The sequence below is a fragment of the Perissodus microlepis genome, chromosome 15, assembly GCF_051167445.1.
Source record: "Perissodus microlepis isolate ML-2025 ecotype Zambia chromosome 15, ASM5116744v1, whole genome shotgun sequence".
Taxonomy (NCBI): domain Eukaryota; kingdom Metazoa; phylum Chordata; class Actinopteri; order Cichliformes; family Cichlidae; genus Perissodus; species Perissodus microlepis.
The window spans coordinates 37,578,940-37,605,634 of record NC_140475.1 but is presented as its reverse complement, the minus strand read 5'-3'; the positions used below and the strand labels follow the sequence as shown (position 1 = coordinate 37,605,634).

Genomic DNA, 26,695 nt, shown 5'->3' with positions numbered 1-26,695 from the left:
GCATGTTTCCAAATCTTAGGTACCGTCTGTAGCTCTAAAGAAAGTGAGAAGATACAGTGAAAAATCCCACTCAGCTGATCAGCACAAGTTCTCAGTACCTGTCCACAGATGTTGTCAGGTCCAGGACTCTTTTGGTGTGTCTAAAAAGATTAGCTACCCCCCTCTCATCAATACAAATTGATGGGGGAGTGATAGTCTTTTCCCTCAGTGTGCTGGTCTGCCTAGAACAGTCATAGTTCTCAAAACGAAGGTAAAAACTGTTAAGACTGTCTGCCAGATGTTTGTCAGAGGTAAACCCCTCTAAGGTAATGCTGCTTTTACCTTTCGTGTGTAGCCCTGCCATTATTTTCATACCAAGCCAAGCTCTTTGGAGGTTGTTACTGCTGAGTTCTGCCTCAATCTTATTTCTGTACCTCATCTTGGCAATCTTTATTGCAGCCCTCACCTCCTTCCTCAATATTCTCACAGTGGGAACGTCTCCCTCGTTAAAAGCAATTTTCCTTTTAAGAATCAGATCCTTAATATCTTTAGAGAGCCACGGTTTGTTATTAGGGAAAGTCTTAAATTCTCTGACTGGAACCACAGAGTCTTTGCAAAAAGAGATGTAGCTACACACCACATCAGTGAGTTCATCCAAATCAGAAGTGCTCTCTTGAAACAAGGAGCAGTCAGTGCACTCAAAACAACCCTGAAGGGCAACACAACTGTCTTTTGTCCTGACATTAGTCCGCTTCACACAGGCCTTCTCCCTCCTAATCACAGATCTGTAAGCAGGGAGGAGGTGAATAACATTGTGATCCGAAGAACCTTGTGCAGGTCCAGCCACAGACTTATATGCCCCCTTTAATTGGTCCATAACACAAATCCAGCGTTTTGTTATTCCTTGTAGGACAAGTGACATATTGAAAGAAATTGTTCAGTGATTTCTTAAGATTACAATTGTTAAAATCACCAAGAATAAAATTAGGTGCATCCGGTGAGAGAGTCTGCAGATTGTGTACCACTTTAAAAATGGCGTCAGCAGCAACTTTAACGTCAGCTTTAGGATGAACGTAAACAACAGTGACAAAAATTTGAGGGAACTCCCTCGGTAAGTAAAAAGGCCTGACAGATACTGAAAGGAGCTCGATGTCAGGAAGACACAACCTTCTTTAAGTTACTTGAAGACGTTTCACCTCTCATCCGAGAAGCTTCTTCAGTTCTAAGGTCAAATGGTGGAGAGTCCCAGATATAGTGGTGTGCACACGATTGTTTTTCTTGTGACAATACCAATAAGTTTGATGTGTCACATTGCCGTCTTCCTATTGAAAAAACAAAAGTTGTATCCAAGATGGCCGCCTTCTAAATGGCCACCATGGTCACCACCCATCTTGAGGAGTTTGCCCCCTCACATATACTAATGTGCCACAAACAGGACTTCAATATCACCAACCATTCCCATGTTATTATGGTGTATCCATATAAATGGCCCACCCTGTAGTATAATATTGAATAGAAACAATGACAGAAAAGAGAGATAGTATTTAGATTAGTTCTGCCAGGGGACCAGGTAGAGCTTTAACAGGGAAAGGGCGGCACAACAAAATACTTTTCTTTGTTATTCTCATTTTAAATGTCTAGTTTTTAATAAATAATTATCTGAATCTTACAACCAAAGTTTTTATCTGATGTAAAATGTATAGAAATCATATATAAATACCAATAAGACAGTGTACATCACTGTCACAACAGCGTTTGTTTTCATTCAAAGGCTTTAGGGCTTTTCCTGTAATACCTGGTCGGCCGGTCTCTAGTCAAAATGCCCGGGCCGATTTTTTGTCCCAGTCCAGCCCTGGACGTAGTCAAAAATGGCCAATTATATTTTGGACCTCAGAGGGTTAACCCAACAAATCATAAAAAATTAGGTTTAAATTTTTATTCGTGACAGTGTAAACTTGTGTAAATTTAAGCATGTAACAATCAGATTTTTTCTAACAAAAAACAAGTTAGACTTGAGTTTGTAAACAAACCGCCACATGTTGTGTTGCTTTCTGCAACTTAACATACTATACTTATTGGGCTACATATTTGTTTATTATACAGGCTATACAGTACATAAACTCATGTAACTGAATTTTTTACTATGTGGGCTACAGAAAATAATTAATAATTAAGTTAAAGACTATATTTATATGAAACATGTATACTTACTGCATTTAAATCTTTTGAATCATATGTAACACCTGCATATGTGTTGTTGTTTTTTAAAGGGGGTTTGATTTTGCCACCCTAAGAATATTTCTCTAGATCCGCCCCTGCATACCTGCTACGTAAAGCCGCTTATTTAAAGACCATTGGCCAAAATCTGGGGGAAAAAAACAACAACAAAAATCTGCTGTCCCCAGGTCCCTGTTTACGTCTACATTATAAGGATGTGAATAAGCCAACCTTCTACAAATCAAGGAGTGCACTAAAAGGGTCTCTTTCACTTGTACCATGATAAATGTTCCTAAACTGCTTAGGTTGTATTACAAATGTAATTTTAATGTGAGCTCATGACTACTGTGCTTACAAAGATTTCATGTTACTGCAAAATGTGCAACAAGTACATACAAGAAGAGGATGAGCAGATTTCTTTTAGAGTTTCTTTAGTAATCCATTTTTATCTAGTTTAATCTTACTCTGTAAAATCACTTTGATGTATTTTATTTACATTTTTATTGTTTTTTTATATTTATTGCATTTCTTTAAGATTTTAAGATTTTAAGCTCCTTACTGTATTATATCAAGCTTTTTACATAACATTTTATTGCATTTGATTTCGATTTATTTTATTTATTTTACTTTTCTTTAATTTTTCTATTCAGTTTTGCTTCTTTTGAGTAGACTTGACCTCACTGACGTTTGTTTGTCATGTTGCATTTTTTCAAATTTTGGTTTCTGTAACTAACTTTTGGGACAAATTAAGTTGATCTTATTTATGTTTTATTATAATAAAGAATAAGGAAATAATAATAATAATAATAATAACAGATGAGCACAACAGTTTCATGCTTCACATGCTTTTCCAATTTATTTAAGTTTACAAGTTGAGCCAAAGCTAATTAACAACACCTGTCTAAAACAGAAAACAAAATGTCATGTGGCCGAAGGCAATGAGATCAAGCACACTGAGGAGTGCAGCGACAGGCCAGGTGGGCTTCTACAGTATCCCTCAGGTCGATGCTCTTCTCGAAGAAGCTGCTCAGACCAGAACGGTTCATAGTTGTTTCTGCAACAGTGAAAAAAGAGAAGTGATTGGAGACTGTACGTGATACCAAAACAGAGATAATGTTTTTCAAAGAAGCTTTCTTGCAACTCACCACTGGGCAGGCAGTGAAAGCCAACGTTGACGGTAGTGGTTCTCACTGGGATACAGCCGGGCAGGCACTGCAGCACAGGCTCAACAGAGTAGCATTTGGACTCCACACCTTCAAAGATCACCTGCTTCTCCAGCTTCACAGATGCCTGCTTGATGGAACACTCTGGAAGAGTGTAGAAGGTGAAGGTAAGTATTGTATGTGTGCATTGTTTGATGCCAAATATTCATTGTTTGTGTTGTGACAGCTTGCAGGTAATGTTCTCTTAGAGAAAGGTCAAGGAAATATTGCAAGGATTACCGGAGGGATCACGGCAGGTGTTTGAAGACAGAACCCAGGAGTGGGCGTAGCTGATGGCATCCTTGGTCACCTGGTCACTGGGTGTGCGGTCAGTTATATCGTCAGTTATATCGTTATCGCAAATTTTCAAATGTATATCGTGATAAATATTTTTGGTCATATCGCCCTGCTCTATTATGGACATAAAGTTAAGAACATGTCTATGGATACATTAGTGAACTGTTTTGTTTTTCCTATCTCTGTCCACATACAGTCGTGCAGCATTTACACTGGGTTAAAGAGATTTTAGCAAATTACAAATTCAGATGTAGACTGTAGCACACAAAACATGGCCCAGCAACAATGAACAGCACTTCCCAAAAAGCTGCTCAACCTTAGTACACCTGAGACTCTCTCTTAAGACTGTCAATACACCCACACAGTCTGAATGACTCATCAAACTCATGCATTACTCCATATCAAACTTGTTGCTCCATTCCCCTCTCAATTCCCAAGAGGACTACTCATCCCGTACAGAAGGAAAATTGCCAGTGTGTTTGGACGTCCATGTGAATTTTGCTGTATTATCCACTGAACAATCTTTGTCAAATGATTTCTAAGGTGCTTGTAAACACAAGTTAGGCTATAGACAGTTTCACTTTTTACTTAAAAAAAACCCAGCAAACCCTCACTAAGTAATATTACAGACAGTTGATCAGGTTCACTCCAGAGGGGCTAAATGGGGCTACTTGGGGAAACATGGCACACAAAGATGCAAATTAATGTTTCAAGAAGTAAGGCCCAGACATTAAAACAGTGCCGCATTTGACCATTTCTACATTCCACAAAAGACAAGAGAAAGTAAAAAAGAAATCGGAGAAATCAGAGAATCCAGCTTCTCTGATTACATCGGGCACCACTGGTGGGGTGTGGAGTAACTGAAGGTGTAGCTCTGAAAGTCAAGAAAAACAAGCCTCTGTCCATCTGTACCTACTTATACACAATAGTTCTGTGTAATTACACCCAAACCAAGGACTGCTTGACCTTTACCTTCCACTGTGCTAGCCTTATACAGGTCAGTATAGACAGGAGTCAAAGTTAACTGAAGTTAGACTCAGGTTACAAGCCTGAATATTAAATAGCAAAATACATCAGTACACACAAAGATAAGCAAATCCAACGAGGTATTAAGTCAGGCAAATGGTTAGGATACCCTCTCTGCCAGCAATTATCACTGGAGAGTTCTGGTATGATATGTCAGGACAGAGTGCCAACAGGGCCACCCTTCTACTGCATCCAACGCCCTGTATAACCCAATTATCCTATATCACTGCCTCGCACACTCAGATCTTATCTGCCTGCTGCACCCGGGTGGACTTTTTCTCTGGCATACTGCGGGATATTTTGCTTAGGACCAAGCCCTTCCTTGTATTTTTCAATAGCAGCCCCCCTAGCCAGCGCTCAGCGGTGGCTGCATAACAACAAGAACATTCCCTCCTAAATTTCTGCTATAACTGGAAATGCCAACCCAAGTACATCATGGACACAAGCACCCACATGACTGTCCAGAAATGCATTGGGAAGGCACAAGCACAACCCGATTGCATTACAGAACCATAGAAACATATAAGCTCAGGTAATTAGTTCCTGTGATTACCATGGACAAATGGATTTAAATTTATTAACGGGAATCATTTCATCTATTTTAAAAGTTTGTACAGATTCTCCCACATACAGCTTAATAATTACAAGCCATTTTTCCCATTTCAGTATTAACATCCTTATTTTCAAGGACCAAACAGTCTTGGGATCTGGTGTAGGTGAAGATGATATACAGTGGGGAAAAAAATACTCATGAGACACCCAGAAAATTTGCCAAGACAAAGTTTGAAATAAATGGAAAAAAAGAAATTAATGTGACAATAGTTAGCATCAAGGAGGATTAATAGGCAGAAAGCATGCTTGGCAATCTTTCCATAAAACTACATGCATTTAGCTTGACAACAATCTAAGATTAATCAAAGATTTTTGTACATAAAACTCTGGTAACAGAGAGTGGTGTCATATGCTTTGGACTGTTAAAGGTTACACCTGAGTCATTAACTATTTTGTATTAAAGTGGTACTACAATAGAACCCTGTGGCACACCTCTGTTGACACTAATGAGGCTGGACTGTAAGCCATCAGACCCCACAGCTTGTATACCACAGCTGAGACAATTTGCCACCAAAACCAAAAAAAGATGCCTCATAAGACAGTCACGATAAAGAGTATCAAAAGCCTTAGATCAATGACTAAATATAATCAGGTACTGTTTTGTACCCCACACAGAAGAATGACAAATAAATGACACATTTTAAAATAGAGTACTATGTTAAAAATGACCTCAATGACATAACATGACATAACATGACATAACATCCAAATATAAATTGCAGCTAAAAAGGATTACAGAGTATCAAGTTTATGTGGTTACTGAAACCAAGACTGTTACGTAGTCTATCCAGATAACAGAGGGTGGTGACCTCCAATTACAGGTTCCAAACAGACAACCTTACCAGACTTATGACCCCATTTATGATTTAAGTACCACTATGTGACAACTTAACCGAAGCTAAGAAAAAGTCGAGTCAAATCTTTTTTTCCCCCCATCTGCCAGGTTAGGAATGGTTACACAGTAAATAAATAAGGTGTATGGAAATATTGCAACATAATAAGAAAATTGGGTATGGTTAAAAGTTTGCTAAAATGCCGTAACAATAGAACATTTTGCATCATAACAGAGAGAAGAAAAATATAGTATTCGTTGTTGCCTTCCTTTTACTTAAGTCATGAAGTAAAACAGCAGCTGGTCATCATATTTGCTGTGCAATTGACCCCTTGGGGATTAATCAGAATCAGAATACTTTATTGATCCCTAGGGGAAATTATTAACACTTTGGTTGTCTGGTAATTAAAATGAAGATTTTTTTTTCGGATGGTGTGGATAAATTAGATATTGAAAACCACAAAAAGTTGAACATAACTAAATTACTGCTTAACGTGAATGTTCAACTGATTCATATTAAAGCATGCCTCGGCAGATTTCAGCAACATAACTGAGTGAGTATATCACAAGTCTTTTAACGAAATTATGTTTTTTGAAGGTTTCTGTGCACCTACCTTGAGAGCCAGGGACAAAATGCCCCAGGCGGTCCTCTTCCCCACAGTTAGCTTGCTCTCTAACCACACTAACCTGGAACCCTGGATGGAAAAATCCAAGAGAAAAAAAACATTAAAAATTACATCAAACAATCTACATTACAATTGATTTCCAAATATTCTGAGTCTTAGGTAGGTTGAAGGTTAACTGAGGATACACATTTACAAACCAATATTACCAAATAGCCAAAACTGTTCAGAGCTTCTCCTTAATTGTCGCTTCATCAAGATAAAGAAAGATTGCTTCAGAATTTGATTGTAGTTGATCATTTGATTTGGTCCTATTGCCACCTTTTCCAACAACACTTCAATTCTTCTTCTTCTTTTTTTTTTTTTAAAGTTAAGTAACTAAAGAATTAAACAAATAAAAATGGGTTAAATGTGAGTTTAGTCCAAAACCTAAACTGGCACCACTGTGGAATAAGAAGTCCGTTCATATAAGATGGATCTGTTGGGTTTCAAAACTTAAGTTATTCATTATGATGTTGTACCTATCTTAATAAAAGCTTTTGACCTATTTTACACCTGAAATTATTAAAAGATTTACTGTGTGACAAACTGTTCATTTGGTTTTGTTATTTATTCATTACTGAGAATATACAAGCACGTTGTGGCCTCCAAACTAAATGTTGAGGATGAAACAGGTTCCAGTTTTACATCTTCCCAAGGACTTCAGAATCTCAGTACTTCAGGTGCCAAGATGATAAGAAATTTTTTCCACTTCACTCCAAAGTTTAGAATTACACCAGCCAATTGCTCAGCAGATAAGGTATGCCTCCTGCTTTGAATACGAGAGTGACAGGAGAAACTAGTATTCTCACTGGAACACTGAGGACCTTGTGTGAGGCCTCCAAGAGCCAACATGACTTCACAGATATTTATAGATCGCTTGAGCCCACTAAAGTATGTCATCAAAATCTTTGATGCAAGTACATCCACTTACATAAAATTTACACGGCATACAAGAAGCGTCCAGAGAACCGTTCTTGTTCTCCATTCTTTTCTTTTTTTTAACAATAACAAATAATTAGCAGTCAAAGATTCACTTAGCATGTGGGATTTAATTAAAAATACTCCTTGCACATAATGCTCGGGCACTTCGTAGATTTTTATCTTAGCAAAGAGACAAATAAATAATGAGAGTAGACATATACTCCTTTCCCTTTCGGTCCTGTTCTACAACACACAAGACAAAAAGGAAAAAGTGAACAATGAGCCATGACCTAATGACATAAGTCTATAATTCATGGAAGCATTTGGAGGAAAAAGTGTTTTGTTGCCATCATACTCTGAACTCAATGCGCTTTCTTTATCACTTCCCCTCCTACTCATTGGGTATTAAAGCCAAACTATGTTTCCCATCATGAGCCAGTCATGTTGTTTATCATTGTAGCTTCTGGGTTCACTTTAAAAAATAAATAAATAAAATTTTTTAACTACCTGCCCTTCCTCTCCTGTGTAGACTAAAAGGAGTTCCTGAGACAGCCTTCAAAGTTCTCCACCACATAACATAAGTTTAATAAATAACTGAATACAATTTTAACTTGCTTGTTTTACCTAAAATATATGTTCCATTCATGCACATAGAGCATCTACTGCATCCTTTGGGTTTAGGTACATACACAGATATGAAAAAAAACAAACAATGATGTAAAGTGTTGACTTGTTGGTTATAGTTAATCAGTTTGTGATATATATTGTTATTGGGATAAAAACAAACAATCCAAACACTTTTTCTGTAAATTCAGTGAATAATTTATGTAATCATCACATGATTACATCACATGACTTTGTTACAGAGGTAGCCCCAAATTTAGGAACAAGTGCCTCAACTTGTTTTTGCTGGTCTCTCTGGGATGCCACGGTGACTGTTGCAAACTGTCACTTAAAGCAACGAAAAACTATTGCAGTAAACAGTGCATTTCCTGCAGCATGAACTAAACGATAGAGTATAACATAAAACGATAGATAATAACATAAAACGATAGATAAAGTTGTCATCCGATATATTTTGTCAACCTGGGGGGGGCATCACAATGGCATAACGATTATAACGCACAACCACAAACCACACGAAGCCTAAACTTGCACACACAGAAAATAAGAAAGAACTGCAAGGCTGAGGCTGTGTTGAGCATTCCAATCCTCAAATCTTTAAACCCGACCTTTAAAAAGAAACTCAGACTCTCAAACGTGTGCCGACATGCAATTAAGAACGGGAATCCAATTTGTCTGAAGTGCTGAAGCTAAAACTTATCAAAAATAAGAAGGATTTGAGTGGTTAAATGCTTCATTTATTCAACACAAATCTTGAAATGATTTCAGTGTGTTCATCGGCACGTATAAAGACATCAGTTTAACCACGACACAGTAACACCAACTCTGATCACTAGTTGCAAAATGTTAACAGTAACTCTTCTATCTCATACCTGCCCTGCTCATATTCAATTTGAATGCGATTAAAGAAAGATCAGGAGTCTCCCCATGTATGAACAACAGAATTAATAATGATAGCTGTGTAAGGAATCTGAAGAAATCCAAACATTAGTTATGGTTATAATCGCAGCAATCACACCAGGGAGCCATGTCAAATTCATTCAGCTGCAAGACATCAACCAGAAACACACAGCTTAAGTTGTTTTAAAAAAATACATGAAAAAAAGTCCTGCAAAAGATGGTATCTGTTTATCTCAACATCATGAATTCTGTTAGGAATTACCTAAGTCACAGAACCTAAAACTCACAGAGGAACTGTTACAACTTCTCCATGTTATTCGAAGAAACGTCCAGCCGAGGAGCTTGAAAAATTGGTCTCAAGACAAACTAGGAAAACTGTATGGGCTCAAAATGTGGTCATAAATATTTTGTACTTGTAAAAAAGATTTGTGTGTGTAAAAAAGATTTGTATGTGTAAAAAAGATTTGTGTGTGCGTAAAAAAGATTTGTATGTGTAAAAAAGATTTGTGTGTGGACTTAGCCCAAAAAAACCCTGCAAGTTACAAGTACGAATTTTGACCCCATTTTTCTTCCTTTCATCTGATTGGTCAATGTCATGTCAATCACAAATGTAACAATCCAATCAGAGAACAGATGGGTTTGGCTGTCGGGGGGGCGCTTTTTTGAACTGCAGGTCCTTGAAGGGTAATGCAGTTTGAAGCTGGAGGATCTCTATATAAATATCCGATAGCAGCTAGGTCCCCTAACTTTCAGCAGCTGTTGAAAGGATAAAGTTGTGCTATATCAGTGGTTAGAAATACCATTATTACTTCAGGATTAGTTTAACACAAAGTCAGGGCTGACCCGGGACCATTGCTGTGAGTCACAGTGCGCAGCATAAAAGTCCTTTCACATCGGACGCAGGATGTGCTGCTAATGCTAACGGCTAACTAAAAGCAAAGGATCCAGAATTTGTTGCGCTGGCTGCTGGGCTCTGTGGGTTTTTGCAGCAGCTCTACCTGTACTAGATGCACCTGCTCCTTGTCTTTTCTATCTCTGACTTTATGTCCTCTACAAGAGTTTCTGTTTTTTTTGCTGGTTCTTCAAATGTTCAATAAAAACATGTATGCTAATTCATAACGAAGAAAGCTTTGTAATGAAGACTGTCATTTCCAAAACACTGCCCGCCGCCACCCCATGGTCCGCAGCGCTGTTGAAAAGGCTGTGGAAGTCCCTATATTAAACACGTAGACCTGTGACACAAAAATCACCAAACTCGGACGACCACAGACTGTTTTCCTTCGTGGTGATGAAGGAAAACGCTGGGTTGGCATGTAAAAGGGCATTTATTCCCTTCAAAGACCTGCAGTTCAAAAAAAGCGCCCCTCCGACAGCCAAACCCATCTGTTCTCTGATTGGATTGTTACATTTGTGATTGACATGACATTGACCAATCAGATGAAAGGAAGAACAATAGGGTCAAAATTCGTACTTGTAACTTGCAGGGGGTTTTTTGGGCTAAGTCCACACACAAATCTTTTTTACGCACACACAAATCTTTTTTACGCACACACAAATCTTTTTTTACACATCAAAATCTTTTTTAAAAGTACAAAATATTTATGACCACATTTTGAGCCCATAAAACTGGCTTAGTTTAAAGGTAGTTAAAGCTGAGATCACCTTACATCATATACTCTTGCACCTTACTGCAGAAACAAATATAACAAAACAAACACAAAACTGTGAAGAGAGCTGCTGAAATGATGTGCCATCGTCATCTGTGTCAGGTGAAAACGGACTTCAAGGGATGACTCCAGACGGTGAAAGACAAAAAAGAAAAGAAAAAGACAGCTTGGTTTCCTTTCCTATGGAAAGAAAATACTAGAGGGAAAAGCCTGGGAAAAACTTTAATCCTCAAGATCAAAAGTATGCTAAGGTTCAAGTCTGACCGCATGATCTTGGATTAACAGGAAAATTGTTTGAAACTGTGCTTTTCACTTTACAGAGGTGTGTACTAGTACACAATTTCAATTAGGTATTAACTTTTTCAACACGGTCGTAACACCAAGACAGCTTTTTTACACTTTCCTATCCTCATATGAGAAACGAGTGAGGAAAATAACCCAAACAGTAGCCACAGTCTGCCAAGTCACAGGGCTGGACTGCCAGCGTCTGGTATATTCGGTAGGTACTCTGATTACATGCTACAAGCTAACAGAGTAAACGGTAGAATTACAGGTCATTTTTAAAGCTACAGTGTGTCAGCAGCAAAGGAGCCAAGTGTCATTCAGCATTTCATACATGTAATGGTAGTAAAGCTCGACTTCAGCAGCTGTTTCTTATTATGAAACATCAGTTTAGGAAACCCAAAACTTCATACAAGCACTTTTATCTATGGTTTACATACACATTCATACTCCAATAGATGCATCAAAGAGCAACTTATAACTTAGTAGATGACCTACTCTACTTCCTCCCACAACAGGAGGACTGTATCTAGATTCCACTCATATCACTTGTGACAATTGATTATGCTGAAAGAGCCCGACGGGTGCTGATAAAGAGCAAGCAACAGTCACGATCTGCAAATAAGCTCTGCCATATATGCCTAATAACACCTGATAAACAATGCTCTAAGGTCGTACAGCGCATGTTTGTCAAGATGTTTTCGGTGTTTTTATGACCTCACTTTGCTACCTAAAGCCTTAAAAAGTCTTAATCAACATGACATTGCTATTCTCAGGTTTGCACTGGTCTGTTAAATTTTACAGTTGTTCCTATTTTCATTGAAAGCATTCTCACTTTTGCTGAGAACTTGAGTGTTCTGGTCTTACTGAAGGCAAACTGTGATACCAGCAGTAGAAAGCTGCGTTTCTCTATCACACTGCTCCGAGGCTCCCACATCAAACAGCGCTGGGCTGCTGAGAGGACTTTTACCATGTCAGGATATTTCACATCTCTGCTCTGAATTAACACTGGCAGGCCTTCCATCACAGGTTGATGTGTTCAAGCTCACCTGTAAAAGCCCTACAGGCACTGGCTCAAAGGACAGTGGAATACTGGCACCAAACTTCTTAATTTAAACCGCTTTCAAGTGCTCAGCTCGACAAGACCTCAAGCTCCCTCACAGAGAAGAGCCAAGTCCAAGGGTAAAAGGGCAAGTTAGCTTCTTAGTTCTTCAATTCTTCTTTATCCAGTTTAAAACAAAAAATAGTTTTAAGTGCTCATAAGTACAAAATTTACCCAAAAGATAAACAGATGAACAGACATAACTACAGACCTATCTTATTTACAGACTGGACCAATAGGAATGGATATTACTCCACTCAACTCAACGTTCATATTGTCACTAACTATAGTGATACTGAAGATAACACTGGCTCTGTTAAAGTGAAAAGACATCAAATATTTACAAATATATTATCTACTGAGACACAAAGAAACTGGAACTTTAACAGGACATGTTTTGCTGGCTCAGTAAAGCCAAACAACTTTCTCATCCTTCCACTACTGAAGCCTTTTTTGGACCCAGTCATATGTAAGTCCTATCACTTATATATGTATATAAATAGCAGCCTGCAGTCTGAATTATTGAAATATACACCATCTACAGCACTGACAATACCGATACCCTGGCCTTGGGTATCTATCAATACCAAATATAGCTTCATTGCAGTTTCAATGCCAGTGTTAAATTAAAAAGCTGGGAATCACTCTTCTGTATGAGTTTAGCTTCAACACTAATATCTTGACTGAAGTATTTGTTAGCAATTAAAAGAATTTATACATTAAACATATATAAGTCACTTAGATAACTTAAAAATGTTATCGTTTGGCTTTTTTTTTAGTATTTTATTTGTTCCTGAGTAAATCGGTTTGGCTGAGATTAAAGAGATTAAAGTTATAGTTTCTGTAAGCAAAGCAAAACTGTTTATGTGAAAAACTGTAAAATATAATTTCAGTGTTCTGTAAAATATAATTTCAGTGTTCTGTAAAATATAATTTCAGTGTTCTTTTTACATTTCATAAGAGTAAAATCCTTGTAGGAGTAAATGTATCCAAGCTTCTGACAGATGTTTAACTTATTGTTGTTTACTTGTAGTGTACAATAAATAATCAAAAACACAGGATTATTCTGCAATGCTTCATTACTCATTAATGTTACAAATGTTGAAAGGTAAAAGTGTTCAATAAAATCCTAAATATTGCAAAATGCTGTAAGAACTCAGTTCTTTTTTCGCTGCTTTAGGACACATCCCATTATATTGACTACTGTACACACACTACTTAATATTTAAGGTAGAAAAAATACTGGTTTCTGTGCATGCATCTGCAGTGAAGGTGTGTGTTGTTTTGCCATGCAGCTTTTACTTACTTAGGCGCAATCAAGCACTCTTCTTCATTTTGCCTACCATGAAGTCAAGCCAAAGAAACAAGAAAAGAAAAACGATTTTTCTGGTATCTGAAGTATAACAGTTCCCTGAACTACCTCTGATAGTGTCCTCATCATGATAATATTCCCTTTATTTATGATTAGTTATCTTTATCTTCAGAGGTGTGGGTGACAGTTTTAGTGTTTGCTTTAAAAAACAAAAAACAACAAAAACTCAAAACAAAAACTTGAAATATATATATTCTATATACATATATAGAGATGCTCACTCCTGATTGGACACTGAGCTGCACCACCTTCTCCTTCACCTTGCTGTCCTCTCTCTCCTCCATCTCCAGGGAACAAATCAGAGTCTGAGCACCAAACCTGTGGACTGTTAGTCTGCAGATAAGAAGGAAAACACACAGAATTCTCATGTTTGCCATTTTTCATACCGTATTATTATAGTATATTAGTTTACCAGTCCAACAGATTTATTTTCCCAAATGGATCATTACAGCTTTTGCCACACTGGTCCACTTGATTGTCAAAGTGTATTAGCTCTTTATTATTTCTTTCTTTTCTTTGAAATGATTACAATCAGAACGGACAGGACTGGGGGATGGGAAAGAGGAAGATGAAGAAAAGAGAAGTTGGGAAGATGCTCAACAGAAGGAGATGGAAAGCAAAAAATAGGAGAAGAGAGACACAGAGAGAAGACACTAAAAATCTGATCACCTGCTGGGAAAATAAAAACAAGCAAAAAGAGAAAAACACAGTAGCGAAACCACAGCAAAAACCAACATAAGCATAAGTTATAGTAAATAATAAATATCTCCACATCCCGGAAGGGGCCTGATCGAGCCACAGGGGCCATAAACTGACAGTTTATTTATAACTAGAAATAATAAAGCAGTTGACGTGTTTCAGGCTGTGACTTTTAGTATCTGTTGGTACTTCATCACTTTGAATAAGTGTAAGTCAACACCAGGCCGCACTTTCAGTCTTTCCATTAAAGAAATGAACAACAATCCATTATTTTCACCATTAAACAATAAAATGTGCTTCTTGACTCCTTGATGCAGGTGCCCACCTACGACCTGGTTTATTAATACTAAGCTAAAGAGGAAAGCAACTCACTGTAGTTCTCACAGCTCAGGACAAGCAGACACCTGATGTTGAGTGACTGAATGGAACTAAAACAAGAATTCATAATTATGTTTGTCTGCCATGAACACGTGATGATAAAACTCTGCATATGCAGTCAGGAGACTGATGACCTGTGAAATGAGCTGTTAGAAATGTGCAGATATGTGTAAACATTGATCAGCATTTAACATCCAGGATGGAGCAAAACTTCTGACCTGCATGTATGAGAACCTTTAATCACATCATCTTTGTAGTGAAATAGCTGATGACTCATTAAACGTTTCCATGTAATTTATCCACAGTGAAAAATATTCACTTTGCTGGATCTGAAAATCACGTGTTCATTTCATTAGACACTAGCAATACTATTAAACTGGACCTTATCATTATCATATAGCACTAAATGTGAAACTGTGTCATATAACAATCTATATATGTAATATGTGTTTGCCTGAATCTTCCAGCACAAACAGAAAGAGGAGCTGTTGTCTGAGTATCAACGCAAGTACACACCAGAAATCGTTCAGTAAAGACAAATTTAATAAATGAAAGCTGGTGAGAGGGTCTTTGATGTTTCTCTTTGGATCATCCTTCCATCCATTTCTTCTGCTTCACCAATTCAAGATTGGAGCCATCCCAGCTGTTATGGGGCCAGAGGCGGGGGTACAACCTGGACAGGTCAGTCTAACACAGAGAAACAGACAACCATTCACACTCACATTCAACCTAACTGCATCTCTCTGGACTGTGGGATGAAGCTGGAGTACCTGGAGGGAACCACAAAGGCGCCAGGACTGTCTTGCTCTCAGGTGACGGCCGTTCACGCTGCTCTGAAGACCCTCAGTTGTCTTTGGATCATCCTGTTGTTTGTCTCCCAGTGTCGTTACTGCTCCTCTCCTTTCAAAGACAAACACCAAATAACACCAAATGAGAGTGAATCCCTTCAGAACAACGTGAACACTCCTGGTTATTGTGAGCAAACGTCATAACAAGATGAATATATTTACCATTTTACTGAGGCAAAATCTTCTGTGTGGTGTTTCTTCTCATCTTGGCTCTTTTTCCTGACTTTTAGAAACAAGAGGCAGAAAAGAAAGAATAAAAGTTAAAACCTCGACGATTTTCAAATATTTTAGGACATTATTTTAGAAACAACCTTAAACACTATTTACTACTTACCACTTTGTTCAGGCTTGCTGACGTTCACTCTCCTCATCTTCTCTCTAAAGGACAAATGACAGAAAAGAGGGAATCATTTTAGTAACTTTATCAACCAGGTGAGCAGAATTTTAGATATTTATCAATATTATGATTAAAAGCAGAGTGAATACTTATCTTTTTACCAGAAAGGGTTCAATCCGTCCTGTCTTAGGTCTTAATGTCACCTTGGCTCCTCTGTTTTCTCTGAAAAACAAAAGACAAATGGGAAGAAAAAAATTAGTAAATGATTTCAGCAACTAGAGGAAGTGTTCACTGAGGAGGAGCTGTCATAATAATATCAAATCAATATATACTTATCTTTTCTTCGCTCCTCCCTCCGCTCCTCTCTGAAAGTTAACTGGATAAAGGATAATAACAATTAATAACATCATCAAAACAGACAAACCTGAAAGAATTGCTGATCAGAGCTGTGACAGAGTCACAGATTAGTTGGATGTATACTTATCTTTCACAATGAGAGCGTTTGCATAGACGTCTCTTCGGGTCTTTTTATTGTTTTCTCTCTGGAGAGGAAAGTGATGAGACTGATGAGGAAATACCAAATACAAAGACTGACAAAGGGAACTGAAAAAGTCAAACCAAAACCTATACTGGGGGAAAACTGTAGGAAACAGAACTACTGAGGCAAGGAAACACGAGGAGACGGAGACTAACACTCTGACAAGGGACAAAGGGAGACTGACACAATATTTACACACAGGAGGCTGATTATGGGAACTAAGGACACATAGAAACACAGCTGAACCGAATAAGAAATGAACAACAAGTCGAAACAAACTCTAATGACAGTTCAACAAGTTTCTAAACACAACAAATAACTTTCAGGATGTTTCAACAATGTGTAAAATGAGTTCTTATCTTTTTTTTGTGAGAGGGCCTTCAATGTTTCTCTTTGGATCATCCTTCCATCCATTTCTTCTGCTTCACCAATTCAAGATTGGAGCCATCCCAGCTGTTATGGGGCCAGAGGCGGGGGTACTACCTGGACAGGTCAGTCTAACACAGAGAAACAGACAACCATTCACACTCACATTCAACCTAACTGCATCTCTCTGGACTGTGGGATGAAGCTGGAGTACCTGGAGGGAACCACAAAGGCGCCAGGACTGTCTTGCTCTCAGGTGACGGCCGTTCACGCTGCTCTGAAGACCCTCAGTTGTCTTTGGATCAAACAACACCAAATGAAAGTGAATCACTTCAGAAACACTCCTGGTTATTGTGAGCAAACGTCATAACAAGATGAATATATTTACCATTTTACTGAGGGAAAATCTTCTGTGTGGTGTTTCTTCGCAGCGTGACTCTTTTTCCTGACTTTTAGAAACAAGAGGCAGAAAAGAAAGAATAAAAGTTAAAACCTCGACGATTTTCAAATATTTTAGGACATTATTTTAGAAACAACCTTAAGCACTATTTACTACTTACCACTTTGTTCAGGCTTGCTGACGTTCGACATGCTTCACTGTATATTATAATCTCAAGCGCTTCCTTGCTTGAGTCGGGCTCCGGATGCTGCTCTCTTCCTCCGCCTTCCTCTTAGCACGCTTTGCCGACATATTTAGAACACGGCAGAGCACCGAAGTGAGAACTCTGCCGTCCGCGCTGTAGTCTGTTACTCTCCAGCGGTTCTTCATCTCAGTGTCCTCTGTTCGGTAAACAGTGGAGATGACTCTTGTGATGGGGAGGCCGTCGACAGTCAGGGTGCGGACACAGTTCCTCCGATCTGCCTTCAGCACAGCAAGATCTGCTTTCTCTGGAAGAACTGGAGTCAGGAAGCGTGGATGAGAGCTGGAGCCCGCAGGCGGCAGCATCATGCCAGCTGGTGAGTCTGTAGGAGGAGAAGGAGTGGTGTTCTCTCTCTGGCTCTGCCTCACATCGACAAATGGTGTCGTCACCTGGTCCCGGTAGGACCATCCTTTAAAAGGTATGTCAGGAAAGTCCTTGGACCCAGTCACCAGGTTATGGTAAAGAGTGAGGACCAGGGGGGGCATGGAGTCCAGATGGCTCCTGTTCAGTTCACGGTTCCTCAAGTTAATGACGACCATCTGAGGTGCAGTGACTGGACTCACCAGATCAGCTACGAGAAAGCAAAGCGTGTGTCTACGTTAATCATGTGATCACACAAATTAAAGCCTGAATTTAAATTGTCCAGACATGGCTTTACATCATCATAAGCTCTTCCACACACAAACAGTAAGAAGCTCCCAGCAGAACTCATTGTTTATGAAAGCCTTCACATTGTTCACCTGGTAAAAGTTTTCATGTTGTGTAAGGCTGCATGGACTTTCACTGAGGTTTTAATACGCATTCACATTAAGGAGTAATATCTTCATATTAGTTGAGCATCGATATTTTGAGAATAAAGCAGCTACATTTAGGTGAGAAACCTCCCACCTCCTTATTGCAGGCACACACTGTTTCAATCTCAAACTCATCCAGCGACTCTGTGAACTTTTAAAACTCCATTCTCCAGCTTTACACATTCACAATCTATGAAACTTTCACGTATAACTCAGCGCCAGCAGCCCAAACATGTCAACTCAAACCCTCTACATGCAAAAACGGCCCGCGCGCTGACGTCAGCGTCCTCCAATGCCTTAGCAATTTAAAAAAAACATGGCGCCATCTTTATAGTGTACTGGCACACGTTAAAATTGATGTTACTCAAGTATGAAACATCTCATCCTAAATGTTAACACTCATGAAGTCCTACTTCCAAACAATAAAAGACAAAAATCTAAGTTGTATTTGTTTGCTAGCACTCTGACATATTAGCCTGCTGTACTCACCATAGCGTTGATCTATCACCTCCTCAATGAAAAGGGAGATCAGGTGCATCTCGCGACTGAAGTTTGAAGTCATTTTGCAAATCCTTCTTGAAGATTTTCAAACGTTAGCTGTAGTTTGAAAAATCCGAGTTTTCACAGCACTAGTGGGAAAAAGCTCCTGTTTGCGCTCAAACGTGAAACCCGAATTCCCATTTTGCCTCCTGCTTTTATACCTGCACTCAAACACGTCATCATCACCATGACACCCAGTGTCACCGAAAATCAATTGTATATATTTAAAATAAAGTTCGTCTAATTATCACAGTTTTTAAAAAATATATATATTTCTCATTTTATTTTACTGTTTTATTCATCCTTTTTAAAAAATATATTGCCAAACTTTGTCGTTTTAATTCTTTAAAAAATCATTAATTCACCAGTTTACAAAAATGAAGATCGATATCTGAAATTTAAATTAATAAATAATTACAATTGATAATGGATTTTTAGCATTAAAGAATAGTTTTTCAATGTGCTTTAAATGTTATCAGAGCCGATGTTGTGCCAAAAAGTGATCGCAGTCCAAAAAGTGATTTACGGTAATGAAACGTTTGTTTGTGTCATGACATTTGTAAACAGTTGATGTTTAAGGTGCAGTTCATGTGGAAGCCAGAGGAGGGTGGTGTTGTGCGCATAATACAAAGTGATGGCGAAACCTAAAAGACGGTGTCATGTCTGCTCCCTGAAGCAATCTCATAACAGTTTCGATCTATTTCAAGCCAGTTAGCACATTTCTGTTATGAAGTGCAATCATTTTTTGGCAGTAAACTTTTAAATCCTTTTATTATGAATATCACATTCTCAGACTTTCAAGAGAGACCAGACCAGTAGGGCAGCAGAAATCACAAAAATAAATAAATAAATAACCGTTTTATAAAGATTAAAACAGTAAAAAAAAAAAAAGACTGGAATGATTATGATGTATAACACAGAATATGTACAATAACAGAGTTATAAACACACCTAGAAAACACGTGATACTTTTATTTCATCTATAACCTCTGTGCAAATTTTGTTGACTGCAAAGTGTTTATGAATATGTTTTTAAAAGCTGGTTATCTGACTGTCAGATAATAGCAATTAAAAAGAAAGCTGATTCTTATTATTCCTAAATGGAAAAAGTCCATTATGAATTTTTGTTATGAATTTCATTTATCAATCCACCTCCTCACTGCTCTTTCCCGGTGCAGCAGCCAGAGCTGGATCAAGCAGCCAGATGGCTTCTGGAGGAAGACTAACTGCAACAAAGGGTCTCTGGGAGGCTGCTCAGGCACAGCAGCTGAAAAATCAAAGATGAAATAAAAACTGGACCTGATCATGGTGCTGGATGAGACAAAAAGTCTAGATGATAAACCAGTGTATGAATTAGTAACACTGATTATGATGATCATGTTTAGGTGGAAACTAGCGAGCTAACTTCCTGCTAACCTCTAACTCAGTTAAATTGAATAAACTCTGTTTTCATGGATGCCTGGATGTTAAACTTAGTTGTTAAACCTGGTAAAGCAGCAACGCTGATCATTTTATTAAAGATGAAAGAAGTTAGACCGTTTTTAGCTCTCAGTGATCCCTCAGTGTTCGTTTGACTTTGGGACCTGAAATATGGCAGCTTTTCACTTACACATTTTTGAACCACTCATTCATAGAAATAGTTTCCAGTCAAAGATCTGGACAGATCCACCAAGTTCACAATAGTTTTACAATTTTCTGCAGCGCAGAAAGAAAAACCCCTGAAAACATCACACCTCTGAAGTAATTCAATTCAATTCAATTCAATTCAATTTTATTTATATAGCGCCAAATCACAACAAAAGTCGCCTCAAGGCGCTTCATAGATACAGAGAGAAACCCAACAATCATATGACCCCCTATGAGCAAGCACTTTGGCGACAGTGGGAAGGAAAAACTCCCTTTTAACAGGAAGAAACCTCCGGCAGAACCAGGCTCAGGGAGGGGCGGCCATCTGCTGCGACCGGTTGGGGTGAGAGAAGGAAGACAGGATAAAAGACATGCTGTGGAAGAGAGACAGAGGTTAATAACAGATATGATTCAATGCAGAGAGGTCTATTAATACATAGTGAGTGAGAAAGGTGACTGGAAAGGAAAAACTCAATGCATCATGGGAATCCCCCGGCAGCCTACGTCTATTGCAGCATAACTAAGGGAGGATTCAGGGTCACCTGGTCCAGCCCTAACTATATGCTTTAGCAAAAAGGAAAGTTTTAAGCCTAATCTTAAAAGTAGAGATAGTTTCTGTCTCCCGAATCCAAACTGGAAGCTGGTTCCACAGAAGAGGGGCCTGAAAACTGAAGGCTCTGCCTCCCATTCTACTTTTAAATACTCTAGGAACAACAAGTAGGCCTGCAGAGCGAGAGCGAAGTGCTCTAATAGGGTGATATGGTACTACAAGGTCATTAAGATAAGATGGGGCCTGATTATTTAAGACCTTGTATGTGAGGAGCAGGATTTTGAATTCAATTCTGGACTTAACCGGAAGCCAATGAAGGGAAGCCAAAACAGGAGAAATATGCTCTCTCCTTCTAGTCCCTGTCAGTACTCTTGCTGCAGCATTTTGGATTAGCTGAAGGCTTTTCAGTGCGTTTTTTGGACATCCTGATAATAATGAATTACAGTCGTCCAGCCTGGAAGTAATAAATGCATGAACTAGTTTTTCAGCGTCACTCTGAGACAGGATATTTCTAATTTTAGAGATGTTGCGCAAATGGAAGAAAGCAGTCTTACATATTTGTTTAATATGTGCGTTGAAGGACATGTCCTGGTCAAAAAATGACTCCAAGGTTCCTCACAGCGTTACTGGAGGCCAAGGTAATGCCATCCAGAGTATGAATCTGGTTAGATACCATATTTCTAAGATTTTCAGGGCCGAGTACAATAACCTCAGTTTTATCTGAATTAAGAAGCAGAAAGTTAGCGGCCATCCAGGTCTTTATGTCTTTAAGACATTCCTGCAGTTTAACTAATTGGTGTGTGTTATCTGGCTTCATGGACAGATAGAGCTGGGTGTCATCTGCATAGCAGTGAAAATGTATGCTATGTCTTCTAATGATGCTGCCTAAGGGAAGCATGTATAATGTAAACAGAATTGGTCCTAGCACTGAACCCTGTGGAACTCCATAATTAACCTCAGTGTGTGAAGAGGACTCTCCATTTACATGCACAAATTGGAGTCTATTAGATAGATATGATACAAACCACTGGAGTGCAGTACCTGTAATACCTACAGCATGTTCTAATCGCTCTAATAGGATATTATGGTCAACAGTATCGAACGCTGCACTGAGGTCTAGCAGGACAAGCACAGAGATGAGTCCACTGTCAGAGGCCATAAGAAGATCATTTGTAACCTTCACTAAAGCTGTTTCTGTGCTGTGATGAGCTCTGAAACCTGACTGAAACTCTTCAAATAAACCATTCCTCTGCAGATGATCTGTTAGCTGTTTGACAACTACTCTTTCAAGGATTTTTGATATGAAAGGAAGGTTGGAGATTGGCCTATAATTAGCTAAGACTGCTGGGTCTAGAGATGGCTTTTTGAGTAAAGGTTTAACTACAGCCAGCTTGAAGGCCTGTGGTACATAGCCGATTATTAGAGATAGGTTGATCATATTTAAGATCGAAGAATTAATTAATGGCAGGACTTCTTTGAGCAGTTTTGTAGGAATGGGGTCTAAAAGACACGTTGATGGTTTGGAGGAAGTAATTATTGAAGTTAACTCAGAAAGATCAATTGGAGAAAAAGAGTCTAACTTAACATCAATGGTACTAAGAGTAGCTGTAGATAATATTACATCTGTGGGATGATTACTGGTAATTTTTTCTCTAATGATAAAAATGTTATTTGTGAAGAAGTTCATGAAGTCATTACTAGTTAACGTTAAAGGGATGGTTGGCTCAACAGAGCTCTGACTGTTTGTCAGCCTGGCTACAGTGCTGAAGAGAAACCTGGGGTTGTTCTTATTTTCTTCAATCAGTGATGAATAGTAAGATGTTCTGGCTTTGCGGAGGGCTTTCTTATAAAGCAGCAAACTATTTCTCCAGGCTAAATGATGATCCTCTAAATTTGTGACACGCCATTTCCTCTCCAGATTACGAGTCATCTGCTTTAGGGTACGTGTTTGAGAATTATACCACGGAGTCAGGTACTTCTGATTAGAGACCTTAGTTTTCACTGGAGCTACAGTATCCAGAGTCGTACGTAGTGAGGAGGTGAAATTATTAACAAGATAATCGACCTCTGTTGGGGTAGCGTTCAGATAGCTGCTCTGCTCTGTGTTGGTACAGGGCATTGAAGATGATAACAGTGGGTGGATTATATTCTTAAACTTAGTTACAGCGCTTTCAGAAAGACATCTACTTTGATAAAATCTACTCTCCACCGCTGTGTAATCAATTATTGTAAATGTAAATGTTATCAGGAAATGATCAGACAGGAGAGGGTTTTCAGGAAACACTGTTAAATGTTCAGTTTCTATGCCATATGTTAAAACAAGATCTAGAGTGTGATTAAAGTGGTGGGTGGGTTCTTTTACATTTTGAGAGAAGCCAATTGAGTCTAATAACAGACTAAATGCCATGTTGAGGCTGTCATTTTTAGCATCTACATGGATGTTAAAATCACCCACAATAATTATTTTATTTGAGCTCAGAACTAAATTAGATATAAAGTCTGAGAAATCAGACAGAAACTCTGTGTAAGGCCCAGGTGGACGATAGATGATAACAAGTAAGACTGGTTTCTGAGTTTCACAGCTGGGGTGGACAATGTTAAGCATCAGGCTTTCAAATGAATTAAAAGTCTGTCTTGGTCTTTCATTAATTAATAGGCTGGTGTGAAAAATTGCTGCCACACCGCCCCCTCGGCCTGTGCTTCGAGGTTTCTGGTAGTTAGAATGACTCGGGGGTGTTGATTCATTTAAACTAACATAATCATCCTGCTGCAACCAGGTTTCTGTAAGGCAGAGTAAATCAATTTGTTGATCAATTATTAAGTCATGTACTAACAGAGACTTGGAGGAGAGAGACCTAATATTTAATAATCCACATTTCACTGTTTTACTCTTTGGTTCAGATGTGGATACTGTACTGTTCTTTCTTTGTAATTGTTTATGTTTAAGTTGTTTGTTGCTGGTTTTTAGTTTGTTTTTTGTCTTTTTGGAAGCTGACACAGTCTCTATGGAGATGGGTTTTTGGGGGGGTAGCAGGAGGAGAGAAGCTGCAGAGAGGCGTGTAAGACTGCAACTCTGCTTCCTGGTCCCAACTCTGGATAGTCATATTTTGGGGGGTTTAATAAATTTGTCCATATTTCTAGAAATGAGAGCTGCTCCATCCAAAGTGGGATGGATGCCGTCTCTCCTAACAAGACCAGGTTTCCTCCAGAAGGTTTGCCAATTATCTATGAAGCCCACATCGTTTCTGGGACACCACTCAGACAGCCAGCAATTTAAGGAGAACATGCGGCTAAACATGTCACTCCTGGTCTGATTGGGGAGGGGACCAGAGAAAACTACAGAGTCCGACATTGTTTTAGCAAAGTTGCACATCGATTCAATATTGATTTTAGTGACCTCCGATTGGCGTAACCGGGTGTCATTACTGCCGACGTGAATTATGATTTTACTGAATTTACGTTTACCCTTAGCCAGCAGTTTTAAATTTCCTTCAATGTCGCCTGCTCTGGCCCCTGGAAGACAATTGACTATGGTTGCCGGTGTCTCCAGCTTCACATGTCTGAGAACAGAATCACCAATTACCAGAGTTTGACCCCCGGCGGGTGTGTCACCGAGTGGGGAAAAACGGTTAGACACATGAACGGGTTGGTGGTGTACCTGGGGCTTCTGTTTAGGACTATGCTTCCTCCTCACCGTGACCCAGCCGCCCTCTTTCCCCAGCTGCTTGGGGTCTGCCGGGGAACAGCTAGCGGGGCCTACGCTATCTTCGGCTGCACCAGCTACAGGGGCCTGGCTAGCTACGGGTGAATGAAGGGTGCGAAGCCGAGTCTCCAATTCAGTAATCCTGGCCTCCAGAGCTGCAAATATGCTACATTTGTTACAGATATCATTACTGCTAAAGGAGGCCGAGGAGTAACTAAACATCTGACACAATGAGCAAGAAAGTGCAGGAGGGACAGGTGAAGTAGCCATGGTGCTAACGAGTCGGCTACGAGCTAAGCTAAGCTAGCGAAACAGTACAGAGACAGTGAGTGAATACTTTGGCTATAAATTAGGTAGTGAGTACACAGAAAGTGTGCTTCGGATGAAGCACGTGAAGATTATACTATGAAAGAAGAATGTATTTAAAAGTTGTTAATTAAATTGCTAAGCAAATAAGCTACTCAGAAACACCACTGTGTTTGAGCAGGAACAGGAAGTGATACTCTACCGCAGAGCGAGCGAACACCAAGTAACCGAGTAACACATTGTGATTCATGTACAAACAACACACAATTATTGTAGATTCTTCAAAGCCTCCTTATATTCAACACTTGGGTAGGTGGTGTTATACATGCCCTCACAGCACCGGCACATCAATCGTCCTATTTTCACCTTGTCACCTTCATTAAGCTGCTCTCTTTCTACAGAAGGCCCACCGCATGCATGGGGGGGATACCGTGGGCCAGGGCTGTGGCATCTAATGTCTGGTTGTCAGTGTCCTTTGGAAAAGCAAGTGATTGTCCTAAAATCAGATGTCCCAGCAGATTGATCTAGTTTGCCATGCTGGCAAAAGACCAATACACCAAGACAAACAGCCATTTATGCTTTTTACACAGACAGCCCATTTAACCAGGGAACTTGACACTGCAGAAAATTGTAAAACTACTGTGAACTTGGTGGATCTGTCCAGATCTTTGACTGGAAACTATTTCTATGAATGAGTGGTTCAAAAATGTGTAAGTGAAAAGCTGCCATATTTCAGGTCCCAAAGTCAAACGAACACTGAGGGATCACTGAGAGCTAAAAACGGTCTAACTTCTTTCATCTTTAATAAAATGATCAGTGTTGCTGCTTTACCAGGTTTAACAACTAAGTTTAACATCCAGGCATCCATGAAAACAGAGTTTATTCAATTTAACTGAGTTAGAGGTTAGCAGGAAGTTAGCTCGCTAGTTTCCACCTAAACATGATCATCATAATCAGTGTTACTAATTCATACACTGGTTTATCATCTAGACTTTTTGTCTCATCCAGCACCATGATCAGGTCCAGTTTTTATTTCATCTTTGATTTTTCAGCTGCTGTGCCTGAGCAGCCTCCCAGAGACCCTTTGTTGCAGTTAGTCTTCCTCCAGATGTCATGGTCCTGGGCCATGTTGGCCCAGTATTCTTAGTTTTCATGTATTTTTGTATTTTGTTCCCTATTTAGGCCATGCTTCCTGGGTTGCCCTGTTACGTTGTTCCTTATGTGTTTTCCCCTTGTGACTCTTACCCCCTGTGTGCCCCTCTGTGTATTTGAGGCCTTGTCTCTCCTTGTGTTTTATTCCATGTTTTCCCCAGCCCGTTATGTCTGTGTTCTCCCCGTGCTCTCTCTCCTCCTGTCTGAACCTCTGTGTACTTCCTGTTTTACTTTGACAGTCTCTCGTCAGTATGCGTCATGTTGTGTTCACTCCTGCCGCGTCTCGTTACGATTATCTGTGTCAGCTGTGTTCCCCGTGTGCTCCCACTTCCCTCGTTAACCCTCTGTGTATTTATGTGCATGTCTCCCTCAGTTCAGTGTCGCGTCGTCCATGTCTCCTCCCCGAACCTGTGTGTCTTTCTGTGTTCCCTCGGTCTTCTGTTAGCATTCCCAGTTTAGTTCTGTTTCTTTGTGAAGCCTGCAATAAAGCAGTGATTTTGAGTTCAGCTTTTCGTCTCC

At 39.2% G+C, this 26,695-nt stretch overlaps 1 protein-coding gene across 5 annotated transcripts in view; it reads right to left on the bottom strand.

Annotated features, from left to right (window-relative positions):
- Positions 1-26,695, bottom strand: part of LOC146372644 (uncharacterized) — a 61,548-nt gene that overhangs the window by 3,804 nt on the left and 31,049 nt on the right. For 2 of the 5 annotated variants that reach the window (XR_014802682.1, XM_084952578.1), the window contains exons 7-14: positions 17,253-17,313; positions 17,079-17,159; positions 16,110-16,995; positions 15,958-15,997; positions 15,786-15,846; positions 15,546-15,675; positions 13,920-14,031; positions 6,780-6,860 (exon numbers count right to left, since the gene is read on the bottom strand). Coding sequence is in view for 1 of the 5 variants with exons in the window: in XM_084952578.1 (XP_084808704.1) it covers positions 6,780-6,860; positions 13,920-14,031; positions 15,546-15,675; positions 15,786-15,846; positions 15,958-15,994 (421 nt within the window). In the remaining 4 variants the exon portion in view is untranslated. The other 3 variants (XR_014802684.1, XR_014802683.1, XR_014802681.1) reach the window with 3 other exon arrangements.